The sequence below is a fragment of the Notolepis coatsorum genome, assembly GCF_963971535.1.
Source record: "Notolepis coatsorum genome assembly, chromosome: 6".
NCBI classification, from domain to species: domain Eukaryota; kingdom Metazoa; phylum Chordata; class Actinopteri; order Aulopiformes; family Paralepididae; genus Notolepis; species Notolepis coatsorum.
This window is the reverse complement of record NC_140170.1, coordinates 114,278,079-114,295,730: the sequence shown is the minus strand read 5'-3', so window position 1 is coordinate 114,295,730 and position 17,652 is coordinate 114,278,079. Positions and strand designations below refer to the sequence as shown.

The 17,652-nt window shown below is 48.5% G+C and overlaps 1 protein-coding gene across 1 annotated transcript in view; it reads right to left on the bottom strand.

Moving 5' to 3' along the window:
• The window catches only part of kif5ab (kinesin family member 5A, b), a gene marked incomplete at both ends in the record, with an annotated part of 362,394 nt that overhangs the window by 49,725 nt on the left and 295,017 nt on the right, over positions 1-17,652 (bottom strand). The window contains 1 exon segment of the mRNA XM_084315723.1: positions 2,554-2,770. Within this exon segment, the coding sequence (XP_084171849.1) occupies positions 2,554-2,770 (217 nt within the window).

The following is a 17,652-nucleotide window of genomic DNA, read 5'->3' as shown; positions in this document are numbered from 1 at the left end:
GATATGATTAAAGTATTATACAAAGACCCATCGGCCATGATTACAACAGGTACATTCATCTCAAAAATCTTTCCGGTATCACGCTCAGCCAGACAGGGTTGCCCTCTTAGTCCCGGACTATTCAATCTATCATTAGAGCCTTTAGCACAATATATAAGACAATCCCAATCCATAGAACCAATCGTAATCAAGGGCACACAACATAAAATTTGTTTATATGCGGACGACGTAATATTGTTCATGCAAAGCCCCAACACCACATTGCCTCATCTACTCAAGTTGATTGAGAACTTTGGTGATTTATCGGGATTTAAAATAAATTGGCCGAAGTCGGCTTTCCTTCCACTTAACACCCCTGCAAAAAAAGATATAACCCTCCCAGGTGAGATACCTATGGTAAAACATTTTAGATGCTTGGGAGTGGAAATATTTCCCACCATAAGACAAACGGTGAAGCACAATTACACAAAAATACAAAACAAAATCAAAGACGACCTTGACAGGTGGGCAAAACTTAAAAACTCAGTACAGGCAAGGGTATCAATAGTTAAGATGGATGTACTACCTAGAATCAACTTCTTCAGTTCAATGCTACCGTTACCCCCTCCAGAGGGTTACTGGAAAAGATTACACTCCTCCACATACAAATTTATTTGGAATAACAAACCACCACGTATAAAAGATCCACCGCACAGAGAAATAAAGCAGACGGTGGCATGGCAATTCCAGATTTTTTCCAATATTTTAAGGCGTACACATTAAGACCATTGACAACATGGTTTGATCCCCAAGCATTAGTATCCTGGAGAAAATTGGAAGAAAACATAGTAGCCCCACATAGACTGAAGGACATAGCATACACTAAACTACCAATCAAGCACTGTGAGCGGAAATTTGGCCCCATAATTACCCATGCGATCCGGATATGGCGTGAAACTCAAAAAAAATATCCTAACCCACAAAAATGGCACAATCACACTCCCTTATTCAATAACAATGCACTCTTAATTGAAAAACGTCCTATAAGATTCCCTATATGGGAAGAGCAAGGCATACACTCATTAGGGGATGTTTTTAACAACCAGGGTTTTTGTAGTTATGGAGAAATATGCACAAAATGTAATCTCACCGAGTCCACATGGCTTTTTTACATACAGTTACGGCTATGTTTGAAGTCTCACGGTGTTCCATTAGACATACCAGTTGAACACCACAGATACCACAAATAAATTCTTCTATGAAAGAGAGACATCGAGAGGTTTTGTTTCAGGTTTTTATTATCAATTACTAACGTCCTCGTATGAAACCCTCCAACTAGACTCTGTCTGGAGGAGGGATATACCAGACCTGGAAAGTGACTTTGATTGGCAAGGAGCATGGGCAAATGTCCGACTTACATCAAGGAACCCGGACCATCAACAAATCAATCTTAACTATATTCACAGGACATACTTGACTCCTATAAGACTGAACAGAATGGGTCTTAAACAAGACTCCAAATGCTCCCAATGTACAAATGGAGACGAAGGGACATGTATTGGGACTGCCCACCAGTTAAGGCATTCTGGAAAGATGTGACCCAACAATTATCAAAACTCGTATCTTGGAATATACCAGTACACCCCTCTGTATTACTATTGAATGATGTTTTTGAGTTTGCAGTAAATCCACAGCTAAAGAGATTGGTTTTATCGGGCATCACAGTAGCTAAAAAGCTGATCGCATCACGCTGGTTTCAACCGGAAAAAATGTGCCGGAAGGTCCGGTTTCTTACATATCTCGATGTGATTTATCAAGAAATATCTACAGCAAGAATTCTGGGTCTCAATGAATCCAAAATGTCAATGTGGTTAGAAGTGGTGGAGAGAATAAAAGCTAGCTTATAATGGTAGTGTCTGGTTAGGAGCGAGGGATAATGGAGGTACTATCCAAGGAGGGGTCCGGGAGGGGGGGGGGGGGTTCGAGCTGGAGCATATGTGTGTAGGGTTTTAGATAATAGGTATTAGGGGTATATCCTGTATAAGACATGGTATAATTGGTAATTTCGTTGGATATACACTGTATACGGTAAAATATTATTATATATTTCTTTTTGCTTTCTGTTTCTGTGCTTGCATGTCATTTTAGCCATCTTAATTGTTAGTTTCATTATGCATTATGTGTTGAGTACTGACTTTTAATAATTTAGTTTTGCAATAATAAAAAAAAATAAAAAATAAAAAATATAGAATATCAGGCCTAAAATGGTTATGCGATTAAAATGCGATTAATTCGATTAATTAATTACAAATCCTGTAATCAATTAGATAAACAAATTTAATCGCCTGACAGCACTAATTTAATTGAATGCTACACTGAACGATAGTTTATTATACACTACCAGAAGGGGGGATAAATAATATCCCTACCGGCAATAAAAATGAACAACCAGACGTAGGGATGTGAAAAGCAGAAGTATGGAAATTCAAGTGTGTGTGTGTGTGTCTGAGAACAAGACAACACAAAGAGAGACATAGAGTGATCTCAGTGGGGGAGTAGTCCTGCAGTACCTACCAATAAGAGCGGCGTGGGGCCTGCGGAGAGGGGTGCGGGTTCTCATGACGTCCTTGATGCGCTCCACCTCCTGCTGGTAGTGTCGCCGGTCCTTCATGGCCCCCTCCTTCGCCTCCTTCAGTGCGCCCTCCAGGGCCTTAACTCGCTCAGCCGTAGACCGAAGACGCTTCTCCAGCTTTGGAAGCTCACAGCGCAGATCTGCATTGTCACGTACCAGCTGCAAAGCACACACACACATAGTATACACACACACACACACACACACACACACACACACACACACACACACACACACACACACACACACAGATTTGAGAAAATTTGGAAAACTGCAATGAATTGCTTCAACGTACCAAATATATATATTTTTTTATTGAACCTCTGCACTGAAGAACCATATAACTACTGTACTGTAATAATTTATTAGTAAGTAAATACAAATTGGATAGGCTAATCACTTGGGAGTCTGAATGTGACATATCATCAGAATGTACTCAACCTCTTTAACTATGAATGAACACTCTGACTTACCAACCTTAGATAATACAGTCTGAAAAGATGGTTCCTCTGAAAACCTAAAACAGAGTTATATGGTTCTTCATCTGAGGTACTCAATTGGTCTTTTATTGTTATTTGGCAGTAAAGACATACATCATACATACATTATATCTGGACTAGATAGAAAAAACACACAATGGGACAACATGCAGTGGAGTCAGATAGTCAGCCCACAGAAAACACTACAAGAGATAACTGTATCTCCCTGCCTAGATACCTGTATGTAGATAAAAAAAAAAGATAACTGTATCTCTCTCTGCCCTTCAAAGGAAAAGGCCAGCAATTAACGTTACATGCAGCTAGAGCCCTTCTGTTGTTTCGGTGAAACACATTGTTGTAACAGAGCTGTCTTCCTGTGATGATAAAACATGACCTCCATGCAACAAATTCTCAATTGAGAAAAGTTCACGACTGAAATGTGAAGTAAAGTGTTGAAACCATGCAGTTCTACCAACGGTACTTAATGTTAGGGATGAGCGGAAGGTGATCGTTTTCTCCATTTCCTCCTCCATTTTCTTTTCTTTCATTTACATTTTGTATGCGCCGGTGTTCATTGAGTTTCATTGGGTGTTAAGCTGTCTCTAAATGTGTGGGAATGAGTGCGCTTGTGTACACTGGGAGCCGGAACTAATCACCTCAATAAAGTTCAGGTGGGGGGTTTGGAAGCGCTAAGAGTTTGGAACGCGGAAGTGGAACACGAGGGAGTTAGATTGATTCTCCAGTCATTGCCACGTTACAGGACTCCACGCATAAGACAGCCTATGGACTATTTCTTCGTCAAAACACCAACTGCTGCCAGGTTGCACTGCTCACGTGAGCTTTCTTTGAAGACCACACCATCATTTCTGTTTCCCCTTGACTTTTGGACCGCCAAACTAAATAACCCCTAGACTGCTCTAGTTCGTAACATTTACACTGACAAAAATAAAACGTTAGTTACTCTCTGTGAACAAAGAGTACCATATTGTAATAATAAAAGGTTTCTTGCATTACTATTTCACCAGGAATAGCTGAATTCTGAAATGATAAGCAATACAGTATGTGGTCAGTTTATTTATTTCTGTCAGTGAGAGACTCCATCTTTCAATCACGATCATGCATTGAAGCTGCTGCCTCAGGGTTCCAGACAATAGAACAGATGGTGCTATTCTATTAAACCACCTCTGGCTACGATATATATATATATATATATATATATATATATATATATATATATATGTGGTTAGGCTATCTCTGTAACAAACAATTAAAGAATGTGGGCACAGGCTATAATAGGGTATCGTAGAGGCAGGAACAGTCAAGGTGGGTGTGTGTATATGTGTGTGTACTTTGTTTATATTTACAATTTCAAAACACTGATTTTATTTGACGAACTATTGTAGTGTGATTTAGTTCATTTAGTTTGACAGTTACTGAGAGTAAATTAGTTTGAATGGGGCCACCAGTGATGTCATTACTTACTTACTTAGGCCTTTTATTCCTTTCGGAACATTGGCCATTGAGAAAAGTTTCCACCCCTGTCTGTCTTGAGCCATCCTCTCCAGCTGTTTCCACGTCAGTCCCCTCGTCTTGAGTTCCTGCTCAGTGTCTCTTCTCCAGGTGTTTTTGGGTCTTCCTCTGCCTCGCTTGCCTTGTGGATTCCAGGTTAATGCCTGTTTAGTTATTGCGGTTTTGTGTCTTCGAAGTGTGTGCCCAATCCAGCTCCATTTTCTCCTGGTCAGCTGGACCTCCACTGATTCTTGCTTGGTGCATTCCCACAGCTTGATGTTGGTGATTGTGTTTGACCAGAAGATCCTGAGGATACGTCTCAGACAATGGTTGATGAAGGTCTGCAGTTTATTGATGATGTTAGTGGTGGTTTTCCAGGTTTCAGAGTCATCTAGCAGTACGGATTTGACGTTGGAGTTGAAGATTTTGAGCTTGGTGTTGAGTTTGATGTTTCGGGTTTTCCAGATCTTGTTTAACATCCCGCCATCCACAGCTATAACACTACCCAAGTATGTACATTTGTCAACCTCTTCCAGTGTCTGGCCCCCGATGGTTATGGGGTTCATGCTTTTATTATTGACTCTGATTACTTGAGTTTTTGGTCCATTTATTTTGAGCCCAAGTCCAGCTGCAGTTGTTTCTAGCAGCTGGGTTTTGTCTTGCATCTGTTGATGGTTGTGTGAGAGTAGTGCGATGTCATCCGCAAAGTCCAGGTCTTCGAGGTGCTCTGTTAGACTCCACTGGATGCCAGTCTCGTGCACATCCGTCATGTAACACTTGGCATTTCATGTCCTGATACATGTTCTTGATTATGCTGCTGTATTTTTTAGGGATTCCATAGTGTGCCATGAGTTTCCAAAGCAGCTCGCGGTCTACACTATCGAATGTCTTTTCAAAATCGATGAAATTGGCATAGACAGGTGTGTGCCATTCTATGGATTGCTCGATGATGATCCTGAGGGTGGCAATTTGGTCACTGCACGATCTACCGTTTCTGAAACCGGCTTGGTTTTCTCTCAGTTCATCATCGACCCCTTTTCGCAGTCTGTCCAAGATAATGCGGTTGAACACTTTGCCTGGTGTTGAGAGCAACATAATCCCACGATAGTTGTTGCAGTTCTTAAGGTCTCCTTTCTTGGGTATAATAGCAATGAGCCTGTCCTTCCAGTCTGTTGGTACATTTCCTTCTTTATCCCAGGTCCTTTTGATCAGCTGGTGTAGCATGGTGGCTGAGGTTTCAACGTCTGCCTTTAAAGCTTCTGCTGGAATGTCATCTGGCCCTGCTGCCTTGCCACGTCGCAATGCATTGATGGCCTTTTTCACCTCATATCTTGTTGGGGGGGGGGGGCACAGTTGATCTCCAGCATGTGTGCAGCTGGCGGAATCTCCACCTCTTGGACAGGGGGCGTTCTGTTGAGGAGCTCCCTAAAGTGCTCAGTCCACCTTTGATGTTGTTCTTCCTTGGTGGTGAGGAGTCGTCCTTGTTTGTCACAGATTTGTGTGTTTGTCTGTCTAAACCTCCCGGTTAGTTTCTTGGTGGTCAGGTAGAGTTCCTTGAGGTTATTCTTTCCCGCTGGTTCCTCTGCTTCTTGCGCCACGTCTTCGATGTATTTCTGTTTGTCGCGTTTGATGCTTTTCTTCACCTCCTTGTTTGCTACTTCGTAGTCTCTGTGAGCTGCTACCTTTTTTGCTCGAGTTTTGCATTTGTTTATTGTGTCTTTTTTTGCCCTCCTCTCCTCTATTCTTTTCAGTGTTTCAGTGGATATCCAGGGTTTGTGGCTTGTTTTCTTTCTCCCTACCACTTCTAGGCATGTCTCCTTTATACGGTTTTCAGGTTGTTCCAGTGCTCTTCCACTGGTTTTTGAGCTTGTTCTTGCAGGGCTTGGAACCTGTTCTGTAGGGTGATTTGGTATGGTTCCGTTGTTCCTATGTCCTGGAAAAGCTGGATGTTGTACTTTGCTCTGTTGTCAGTGGGGCTGTTACAGCGCTTCAGCTTGAGTTGGAGTTTTGCGGCCAGTAGGTGATGATCTGACCCTGCATCTGCCCCCCTCTTCACTCGTACATCCAGGAGGGAACGTCTGAACTTCCTGTTTATACATATACAGTATGATCTATTTGGTTTTCTGTGATGTGGTCAGGTGATATCCATGTGGCTTTGTGAATGGGTTTGTGGGGGTAAACTGTCCTATGACAGGTTGTAGTCCGCACAGGCGTTTGCAAATCTTTCACCATTTTCATTCATGCTGCCGATTCCATGCTTTCCCATAATCAGTTTGTATCCATTGTTGTTGTTCCCAACCTTTGCGTTCATGTTGCCCATGAGGAGAAAGATGTCTTTTTCTCTCCTGGCCTGGAGTAGCTGTTGTAGCTGGTTGTAGAAGTTGTCCTTTATTTCCTCATCTGTGGTGTTGGTGGGTGCATACCATTGTATGACATGTAGGTTAATTCTTTTATGGGTGGTTTTAAATCTTGCGGTGATGATTCTGGAGTTGATGGGCTCCTGTTATGAATGCGCTTTGATGGCATGATGAATGGAACCCAGTTGCAGATGAAGCACGATCACGAGAGCTTGAATTGAGCAGGCAGGAGACGGCATTGTGAAGATAAACAAGGTTTACTCAAAGACAGAAAACAAAGGAACACGACTGACACACATACACACAGGTAACATGAAACAATGACCCAGCAAGTGTATGCTGGGCCCACAACACCTAAATACAAACACTAATTAGAGACAGAGGGTGATTGCTAACAGGACACAGGTGTGGTAGACAGAACTAACAGAAGACTGAACACACAGGGGAATAACTATAGTGAATGTACAAACTGAGACATACAAGACTAAAACACATTTACAAAACACAGACAGTAGGGACACAAGTCTAACACAGTGGAAATAATACAGACAACAAAGACAATGAATATACAAAACATAAGTGGAGGCAAATAATGTTCAACAGGTGAGTGAGCTGATGCCAGATCTGCCACATCTGGATCAGTCCACCAGGTCGCAGTGTTGTAGTGTGCAGTGGTGTATTGTTATTGAAGGGGAGTCTGAAGGGGAGTTGTGAAGGTCCGAATCCTGGACCAGCCGAACCGGGAGGAGGGTTGCAGCCCCCTCAGCATCGACGGGGCACCGGTTGAGAGAGTGAACAGTTTCAAGTACCTCGGCGCCCACATATCCGAGGACTTGACATGGACCACACACATTGACAGTGTTGTGAAGAAGGCACGACAACGCCTCTACTTCCTCAGGCGCCTAAGGAAGTTCCAAGTCAGTCAGAAGATCCTTAGGAACTTCTACTCATGTACAATAGAGAGCATCCTGACTGGCAACATCACCTCCTGGTTTGGGAATAGCACTGCACAAGACCGTAGCAGACTACAAAGAGTGACACGTTCAGGGGCGGCTACGTGGCGTAGTGGGCAAGGCGCTCGCCACGAATGCGGAGACGCTGGGCTCGCCTGTTCGAGCCCAGCGCTCCACATTGCTTTCAGTTTAGCTGGTCGTTCATACTAATACACATTGGCCGTATTAGGGGGTGGGAAACTGATGGGTGGGGATCGGGCGTTGTGGACAGCGACTCCTACAGGTCGGTTGGTGCGCCTGCGCAGTAGAATCAGGAAGTGTCGGGGGCAGCGTGAGCCTCCCACGCGTTACTCCTCGCCACTGAGAGATCGAGCTGCGCAGGTGAAAAGATGCGACTGCTGTTACCTCAAGTACCGGAGGGGACTTGTGCTATGTATGACTTAGTCCACATTGCAGCCGGCTTGTGGGAGGCAAGAAACAGCGTTCGTGACAGGGGAGGGTTGAATTGGATGATACGAAATTGGGATGGGAGAAAATATAGAAAATGGGAGAAAAAGTAAAAAAAAAAAAAAAGAGTGACACGTTCAGCCGAACGCACAATTGGAGGGGGGCTTCCCACCCTCCAGAACATTTACAACAAGCGGTGCAGGGGGAAGGCTAAGAGAATCATCAAGGACTCCAGCCACCCGAACAACTGCCTCTTTGAACTGCTGCGGTCAGGCAAGCGTTACCGGAGTCTTAAGGCGAGCACAGAAAGACTCAGAAGAAGCTTCTATCCCCAGGCCATCAGGCTGCTCAACGAACAATAAACACTATGCAACAACCATCAAATGCACACAGCACACACACCCACACGCACACACTCACTTAAACAAACAACACACTGCAGCACCCACTCTCCACACTTTAGATCACCTAAACACACTTTACACTTTATATTTATGGGTAAAGGATTTGCACTACAACTCGTACACCTTACTGTAAATTGTACCTAAATTGTACCTCATCCCATTTCTGCTCTGCACTATATAGTATTGTATATTAGTACATTGCATAGTATTGTGGTGACACTTATCACGCACAATTGGTGCAGACATTCACTGGACTTGAGGAGCGGAGGAATGCTCCTTTAAGCCTGGGGATTCTGGGAACGGGGTGGGTATTTGGTGACCTATATTATGTCACCTGTCAGCTGTCAGCTGGCTGCTGTCACTTTCAAGTAGTAACGTTAAACGTCTCTGCACTCTGTTGGATGTATGTAATTTATGTTGGGAAGTAAAAGGAAAGACTCGACTACCGTCTCCCGTTTCATCCTGTCTTGCGATCCCACATTGGTGACCTGAAGTACGTGAGGAATATTACATCATGACGGACGGAGAAGTGAACATTATCTACGCCGCTGCAATTAAGTTACCCGACTTCTGGCATCACAGCCCTCGACCCTGGTTTCAACACATTGAAGCTCAGTTCGAGTTGAGAGGAATAACACAGGATGTTACGAAATATTATCATGTGGTAGCAGCATTGGATGCCCAGACGACGGCCTGCGCTATGGGGCTGCTGGAAGCCCCGCCAGCTGCCGGCAAATATGACGCTATCAAGGCATTCCTTTTGCAATTATTTGAACTGTCGGAAATTGAAAAGGCGGATCGTCTATTGTCACTTAACGGCCTCGGCGACGGCAAGCCGTCCGAACTGATGGACAGGATGCTGTCCGTTTTGGGCTCGGCAGATCCCTCTTTTTTATTTAAACATGTTTTCATGCGTCAGCTCCCAGCGCCTGTGCGCACCGCCCTGGCCAGCTCTCCCGTCTCCTTCACCAAGGACTACCGCGCGCTGGCTGCCGAAGCGGACAGGATTTATCTTGCCAACCGGCAGCAGTTTGTGCATGCGCTGCTTCCAGCCTACCACCCACCTACCCACCTAGTGGACGCTGCGGACGCCGCTGCAGCAGTGACTGCCCGTCGCCAGGGTAACAGTGGATGGTGTTATTTCCATAACCGGTTTGGCGCCAGGGCCAAACAGTGTCGCCCACCGTGCAATTACAATGACCAGGGAAACGCCAGGGCCAATGCTCATTAACAGCCATGAGCGTCGGCGGAGGCAGCAGGCTGCTATTTATTAAGGACACCTTATTTGGCCGGCGACTACTAGTCGACTCGGGCGCGCAACGAAGCATCCTGCCTGCTACAGCTGTGGACACTATGGCTGGGGGCCACGGTCCCCCCATGGACGCTGCTAATGGCACGCCTATACGTACCTACGGAACCCGGTATGTAGAGGTGTGTTTTGGCGGGCGCCGTTTCGGGTGGGAGTTTGTCATGGCCGCTGTGTCAGTTCCTCTCCTTGGCGCGGACTTCCTGTGTGCGTTCAGGCTGCTAGTGGACATTACAAACTGTCGCCTAATCGATGCTGTCTCCTTCGCTACCTACCCGTGCACGCTGGGAGGGCCAGGGACACTAGGTCTGTCCAACAATCCAACATGCTTGCTGCTGGGGATGTATATCAGCGCCTCCTAGCGGAGTTCCCTATCCTCACCACGCCTACATTTTCCTCAGCAGTCGCTAAGCATGGCGTGGAGCACTATATAGCCACTGTCGGTCCCCCGGTCTATGCACATGCTCGGCGCCTTGACCCAGCTAAGCTCTCCATTGCCAGGGAGGAATTTGCAACCATGGAACGCCTTGGAATTGTGCACCGTTCTGACAGTCCGTGGGCCTCCCCCCTGCATATGGTCACTAAGGCTGATGGTGGGTGGCGTCCCTGTGGCGATTTCCGACGCCTAAACAACGCTACGACCCCGGACCGGTACCCCGTCCTGCATATACAGGACTTCTCCGCCCACCTGGCGGGGACCACCATCTTTTCCAAGGTGGACTTGGTGCGGGGATACCACCAGGTACCAGTTCACCCACGGGACGTTCCCAAGACGGCGGTCATCACTCCTTTTGGCCTGTTCGAGTTTCTGCGGATGCCCTTTGGCCTCAAGGGGGCGGCACAGACTTTCCAGCGACTGATGGACTCGGTGCTGCGGGATATGGCATTCATGTTCGTATACTTGGACGACATTCTCGTAGCCAGCACGTCTGCAGAGGAGCACCTGACACATCTCAGGCAGTTGTTTGAGCGGCTCAGTGCACATGGGCTCATTGTTAACCCCGCCAAGTGCCAGTTCGGCCGGTCGTCTATTGATTTCCTCGGGCACAGGGTCTCAGCAGAGGGAGCCGTTCCGCTCCCTGCCAGGGTGGACGCCGTTGCCAGCTTTCCACGCCCCCGCACCGTGAAGTCCCTGCAGGAGTTCCTAGGCATGGTGAACTTCTACAACAGGTTCATTCCCCGTGCTGCTCACCTCATGCACCCCTTGTATGAGGCCCTGCGTGGTAAGGACCCCAAGGCCGAGGTGGACTGGTCCCCGTGTACCGACGACGCTTTTTTGGGCGCTAAAACTGCACTGGCCAATGCCGCATTACTGGCACACCCATTTCCTACCGCCCCTATCGCCCTCACAACTGACGCCTCAGACTACGCAGTGGGGGCAGTGTACGAACAGTGGGTGGGGGGGGGCTGGCAACCGCTTGCTTTCTTCAGTCGCCAGCTGCGGGACAATGAAAGAAAGTACAGCACCTTTGACCGGGAGCTCCTAGGCCTCTTCCTGGCCATCAGGCACTTCAGATTCCTGCTGGAGGGCCGACGGTTTACTGCCTTTGTGGACCATAAGCCAAGGCCACCGAGCCGTGGTCAGGGCGCCAGCAGCGCCAACTCTCCGCCATCTCCGAGTTTACCACGGACTTACGGTATGTCGCAGGTAAAGACAACTACGTCGCTGACTGCCTCTCCCGGACGGTGGTGGGGGCCGTCCACTTGGGACTGGACTACGCTGCCATGGCTGCCGACCAGGCCACTGACAAGGACATGCAGGCCTACCGAACAGCCGACACTGGGCTAAGGTTAGAGGATGTGCAGTTTGGTATTGCCAACACTACGCTCCTCTGCGACGTCTCCACCGGTCAGCCCCGTCCGATGGTTCCCGCTGGCTGGCGGCGGCAGGTATTCGAAGCCATCCATGGCCTGTCGCACCCGGGGGTGAAGGCGGCAACTAAGCTGGTCAGTGCTAAATTTGTCTGGCATGGCCTCAGGAAGGACATCGCGGCCTGGGCCGGCTCCTGCGTGGCGTGCCAGCGTGCAAAGATACACCGTCACACCAAAGCCCCCTTGGCACCGTTTCTCGTGCCGGAGAGAGGCGCTTTGACCATGTCAATGTGGACCTGGTGGGTCCCCTGCCCCCCTCCCACGGGTTCACTCACCTCCTCACCATGGTGGACAGAACCACTAGGTGGCCGGAGGTGGTCCCGCTGGCATCGACCACATCCGCCGAGGTGGCCCGGGCGTTCATTGGGTCCTGGGTAGCCAGTTTTGGCACACCATCTGATCTCACATCCGACCGGGGCCCACAGTTTATGTCCGGGCTCTGGACTGCAGTCGCCGAGGGCCTGGGAGTGAAGCTCCACCGCACCACAGCCTACAACCCACAGGGCAACGGCTTGTGTGAACGGTTTCACCGATCTATGAAGGCTGCTCTGCGGGCCAGCCTTACGGACGGCAACTGGGTCGACCGGCTTCCCTGGGTCATGCTTGGCCTGCGCTCCGCCCCCAAAGAAAACCTGCAGGCCTCGGCTGCTGAGCTGGTGTACGGACAGCCGCTGCGAGTCCCTGGGGAGTTGCTCCTGGATGCCGAGGCTCCCTGGTCGGTCACCTCATCTCGGACTGTGCTCAGGGATGGCGCCGGTGCTTTCATCCCAGTCCCAACTGCCCAGCACTGCCTCCCGCAGTCCTACATGCCTAGGGATCTGCAGTCAGCCAGGTATGTTTTCATTCGCCATGACAGCCACCGTACTCCTCTGCAGCCCCCTTACGACGGCCCTTTTCGCGTCCTGGAGGCGGGGCCTAAGAACTTCATGGTGGACATTGGAGGAAGGTCAGAGCGGGTATCGGTCGACTGGCTCAAGCCTGCCCATTTGGACCTAGACAGGCCAGTTGAACTGGCCCGGCCCCCGCGGCGTGGACGACCCCCTGCCCGGCCCCTGCCAACTGCTTTTCCCTCTCGTCACCTCATATCTCCTGAATCCCCCCCACACGCCCCAATCCCCACCTCTACCCCTGCACGGGTGATACAGAGTCGTTTTGGGCGCCTGATCCGCCCCCCGCCTCGTTGACTGTGGATGATATTTTGGGGGGTTATTGTGAATTCTGGGGGGGCCTGTGTGGTGACACTTATCACGCACAATTGGTGCAGACATTCACTGGACTTGAGGAGCGGAGGAATGCTCCTTTAAGCCTGGGGATTCTGGGAACGGGGTGGGTATTTGGTGACCTATATTATGTCACCTGTCAGCTGTCAGCTGGCTGCTGTCACTTTCAAGTAGTAACGTTAAACGTCTCTGCACTCTGTTGGATGTATGTAATTTATGTTGGGAAGTAAAAGGAAAGACTCGACTACCGTCTCCCGTTTCATCCTTTCTTGCGATCCCACAGTATATTGTATGGTAACTCAGTTACTTCTATTCTGCATCGAACATTGTACATATGTCTATACTAAACACTGTGACCTCTATTTTTACTTCTATTTTACATGCTATACTATTTTATTTCATACTTATCTTGTCTAGCACAGTCTCTGGAGCGTAACAGTAAGAAGCATTTTGTATAAAAGTATTCTGTACTTCTGTATGACAACTGTAACTGAGGGGTACAATTCCCTGACTGTATTGATAAGTATGGTATCATTAAACCACTACCGCTTTATGTACTTTAATTACTGGCCATACAGTACATGATATATAAATATGATGAACACTTCCCACAATGAATCGGTTCCACACAAAGTGGTAATTAAGTATTTATTGCAGCAAAAGGTACATAATATACTTCTCTATTTTACTTTGGATGCGCTTATAAGGCAAAGGAATGTGGGTAGGCAAATCAATAATGAATGTCCATTCTCTGGTTACGCAGGAGGTAATTATACAACCTGAATCTTAGGGAATTATATCTATGGTACACTAGTAATATATAGCGGGAGATACTGGAAGGGTCCCCCCGGTTGTAAGCCAGCAGGGGTAGAGGATCTGTCGGTAGTAGAGAGTCTGGTCAACGATGACTAAGGAGACTCCAAGTACAGGAGACGGTGCAATAGTCTCTTGATCCACAGACGAATACAGCTGTTCTCCGTAGACTGTAGCTCCACAGTGAAGAAAGCTAGCCGGCCTCAGGCTCTCTGAGGCGCAGACTCGACGTGGCTCCTCACAGGGTAAATCCCACACGTGTAGGCGTCGGCGATTCTCCGCTCCATAAATCACAGGACCAAAACAAATATAATCCAGCCGCAAAGGGCTATGTAGTCGTCGGGTAGATTAATCCAGTGTACATGTCCACACGGTTCTCGTCTAGGTCTCCTCGGGTGAAAGCGCCATGAAAGCAGCCCAGCCTGGATAAGCACTCTAGCTGGTACGAGGAAGCGTTGGTGATGCTGGTCACTGTAGAACTTTAGCCGCACGATACACTATACACAAATAGACTATTACTGACTTAATAGAAATATGTCGCACTCGACGGTATAGCGCCAAACTCTTTTATTAATTCGCACGCGGTCTCAATGCTCTTATTTGGGGCCAAACAGGCCATACTTCACCGCACGGAGTATCGTGGGTGAGGCTTCAACTTATTGGGTAACTCTACTTCTGTATTCACCTGCGCCATATTTATATGCACGGCGAACAATCTAGTGCCAACCTCATTTCTGTCTCGTATTCCTGGGCAAGGCCGGGCATGTACAGACATGTCTTGACGGTGGCTTTGAACCTGACTCTGGAGGCACGGCCCTGGCGCCTGTGGACCGCTGTCCAATAGGAGAATGAAATATTATGGTCTGTACTAGGCTAAAGGGATATTCCGTGTATATGTACAAGGAATATACAAGGGATATCAAACGATATACAAATACTATGCAATATATATCAATCAATAAATATATATATTCGGTTTAATCTGATCCTTTGTAACAGCCGCCTCCTAATTAGTCCCACCTAATTAGCTAAGCAGAGACAGATTAACCGCACTGTCCACTACTCAATGTCTGTTGTGAGGGGTTGGGCAGTTCACAAAGTCATGGGGTCATGGTCGTCATCGATAGTATCGGGGAGCCTTGGCAGTTCTATTAGCCTCGCCACGGGTCGGGTGTAGATCCGTCCTTGGGCGAGCACTTCGGCTGCTCGGACCTTTCCGTCGGCACCGGTGATCACTTTGCTTACGCGGCCAGCCGGCCACATAGCTCGGGGTAGTGACTGGTCGATAATCATGACGACTGTTCCTTCTGTCAAATTGTCTCTCTCTTTCACCCATTTCTGGCGGGTCTGTAGAGACGGTAGATAGTGGAGTAGGAAGCTGTTCCAAAACTTGTCAGCCAATACTTGACTGTACCTCCACATTCTTCGGCCGTTCGCTTCTTCAGGCCTGTACATTGTCTGTGGTAGCGCGGGGTCCAGCCGCCCCATCAAGAGTGTGTTGGGGGTGACTGGGTCGACATCTGCTACATCACTTGAGACGTAACCGAGGGGCTTTGAGTTCAATACTCCCTCGATCTCCGTGAGGACTGTCATTAGGACTTCTTCCGCCACGGTCTGGGCCCCAAGCATGGCGTACAGGGCTGTCTTTATTGAACGTACTTCTCGTTCCCAAGTTCCACCGAAGTGAGGTGCGTTCGGGGGATTAAACTGGAAGTCAATCTGGGATGGAGCGAGGTGGGTCTTAAGTTCTGGGCCCATAGCTTGGAAGCTCTCTCTCAGCTCTCTTTCTCCGCCTTTGAAGTTTGTCCCGTGATCAGACAATAATATAGACGGTTTGCCTTTCCGCGATGTGAATCTTCGGAAGGCCATAAGGAATGAGTCTGTGCTCATGGTTGGAAGGAGTTCTATATGCATCGCTCGGGTGGTCATGCATTTGAATACAATACCCCACCGCTTCTCGGTTCCTCTTCCTTTCTTTATATACAGCGGGCCGAAACAGTCCATACCGGTGGAGTGAAAAGGCTTGTCGCCGAGTCGGAGGCGACAGGGAGGTAGGTCAGCCATCCGGGGTATACTGGGCTGCGCTCGCCACTTACGACAGTCTAGACAGGTTCGCTGGAAGCGCCGCACTGCTTCTCTCCCTTGCAGTATCCAATAATGACGTCTGATCTCCGTGAAGACTCTCTCTGCCCCGGCGTGATGCACATCCTCGTCGTATTTCTTTATGATCAGCTCTGTGACCTTGTGTCGGCTGTTTAAGACTATCGGGTACTTGACGTCATCCGGTAAGTCTGGAGCTCTCCGCAGACGACCACCCACTCTGATGAGACCATGGGCGTCGCTCTCGGGGGCTAGGTGGAGCAGTCTGCTGTCTGATGGGACGGGCTTTGCTCCCTGTAGACAGTCTAGCTCATCGGGGAACGAGTCTCTCTGGGCTCGTTGTAGTAGAAGAAGTTCTGCTTCTTCGTAGTCAGCTGCTGTAATGTCAGTAGTGAGCTGAACCTCTGGGTGGTGCCACAGGAATGTCTTTAGCTGCGCACTCTCTAGGGTGAGGCAATCGTCTATGTCGGGGTCTGTGGAGACGAGTGTGTTCAATCCACAGAACATAGATTTCTTGTTTTCGGCCTCCTCTTTACTCGCTTCCCGTGGGGTGGGTGTAGGCCACTCTTCTTCCGGGAGCTTGAGGAACTCTGGCCCGTCACTGTATAGGTTGTGACGGGTGAGGTCATCCAGGGACATTCCCCGGGTGATGACGTCAGCTGGGTTGTGTTTTGTGTCCACATACCTCCAGCTTGCTACTTCTGTTAAATCTTGAATCTCTGTGACTCTGACTCCCACGAAGACCTTGTATCTGCACGAATCAGACCGGATCCATGTGAGTACTGTCGTGGAGTCTGACCACAAGATTGTTCTTTGCACCGGAATGGTGAGTTCACGTTGGATTAACGTGGCGAGTTGCGCTCCTGCTAGGGCTGCGCAGAGCTCTAGACGTGGGATAGATTGTTGCTTTCGTGGGGCTATTCTTGAGCGAGCCAGGATGAAAGCAGTATGTATTTCTCCTCCCTCCTCTCGGGCACGCAAGTAGGCCACCGAACCGTAGGCTACTTCGGAGGCGTCGCTGAAGACGTGCAGGTCCATCTGGCACGTCTCCGGCCTCACTGTGGGTGGGAAGTAGCTGCGGCGTATGTTGACACCTGGGAGTGAGCTGAGTTCCGTCTCCCACTCTCTCCATGTGGATGCAAGGTGTTCGGGTATGGGGTCGTCCCAGCCCTGGTCCTTGTCCCATAACGCTCTTACAATCATCTTTGCCCTGGTGGTGTAAGGTAGAATACATCCCAACGGGTCATATTGTCTGGCGAGTGTTCTGTATACACTCCGTCTGGTGGTCGGTAGTGCAGTCGACCTTCCCTGCTCCTTGGTCAGGGGTGTGTGTTTATACTGGAGCGAGTCTGTTTTGAAGCGCCAGACTAGTCCTAATGTCATTTCTTGGGCTTCTCCTGGGATGGTCGCCATCCAGGTCTCGCTGCTTGCTGCCTTGTCCTCGGGGGAGAGGCTGCGCAATACTTGCGGGTCGCTGCTGGCCCACTGCCTGAGATCAAAGCCGCTTTTGATCAGGGAGGCGCGGAGCTTGAGTATGGCAAATACTATGCAATATATATCAATCAATAAATATATATATTC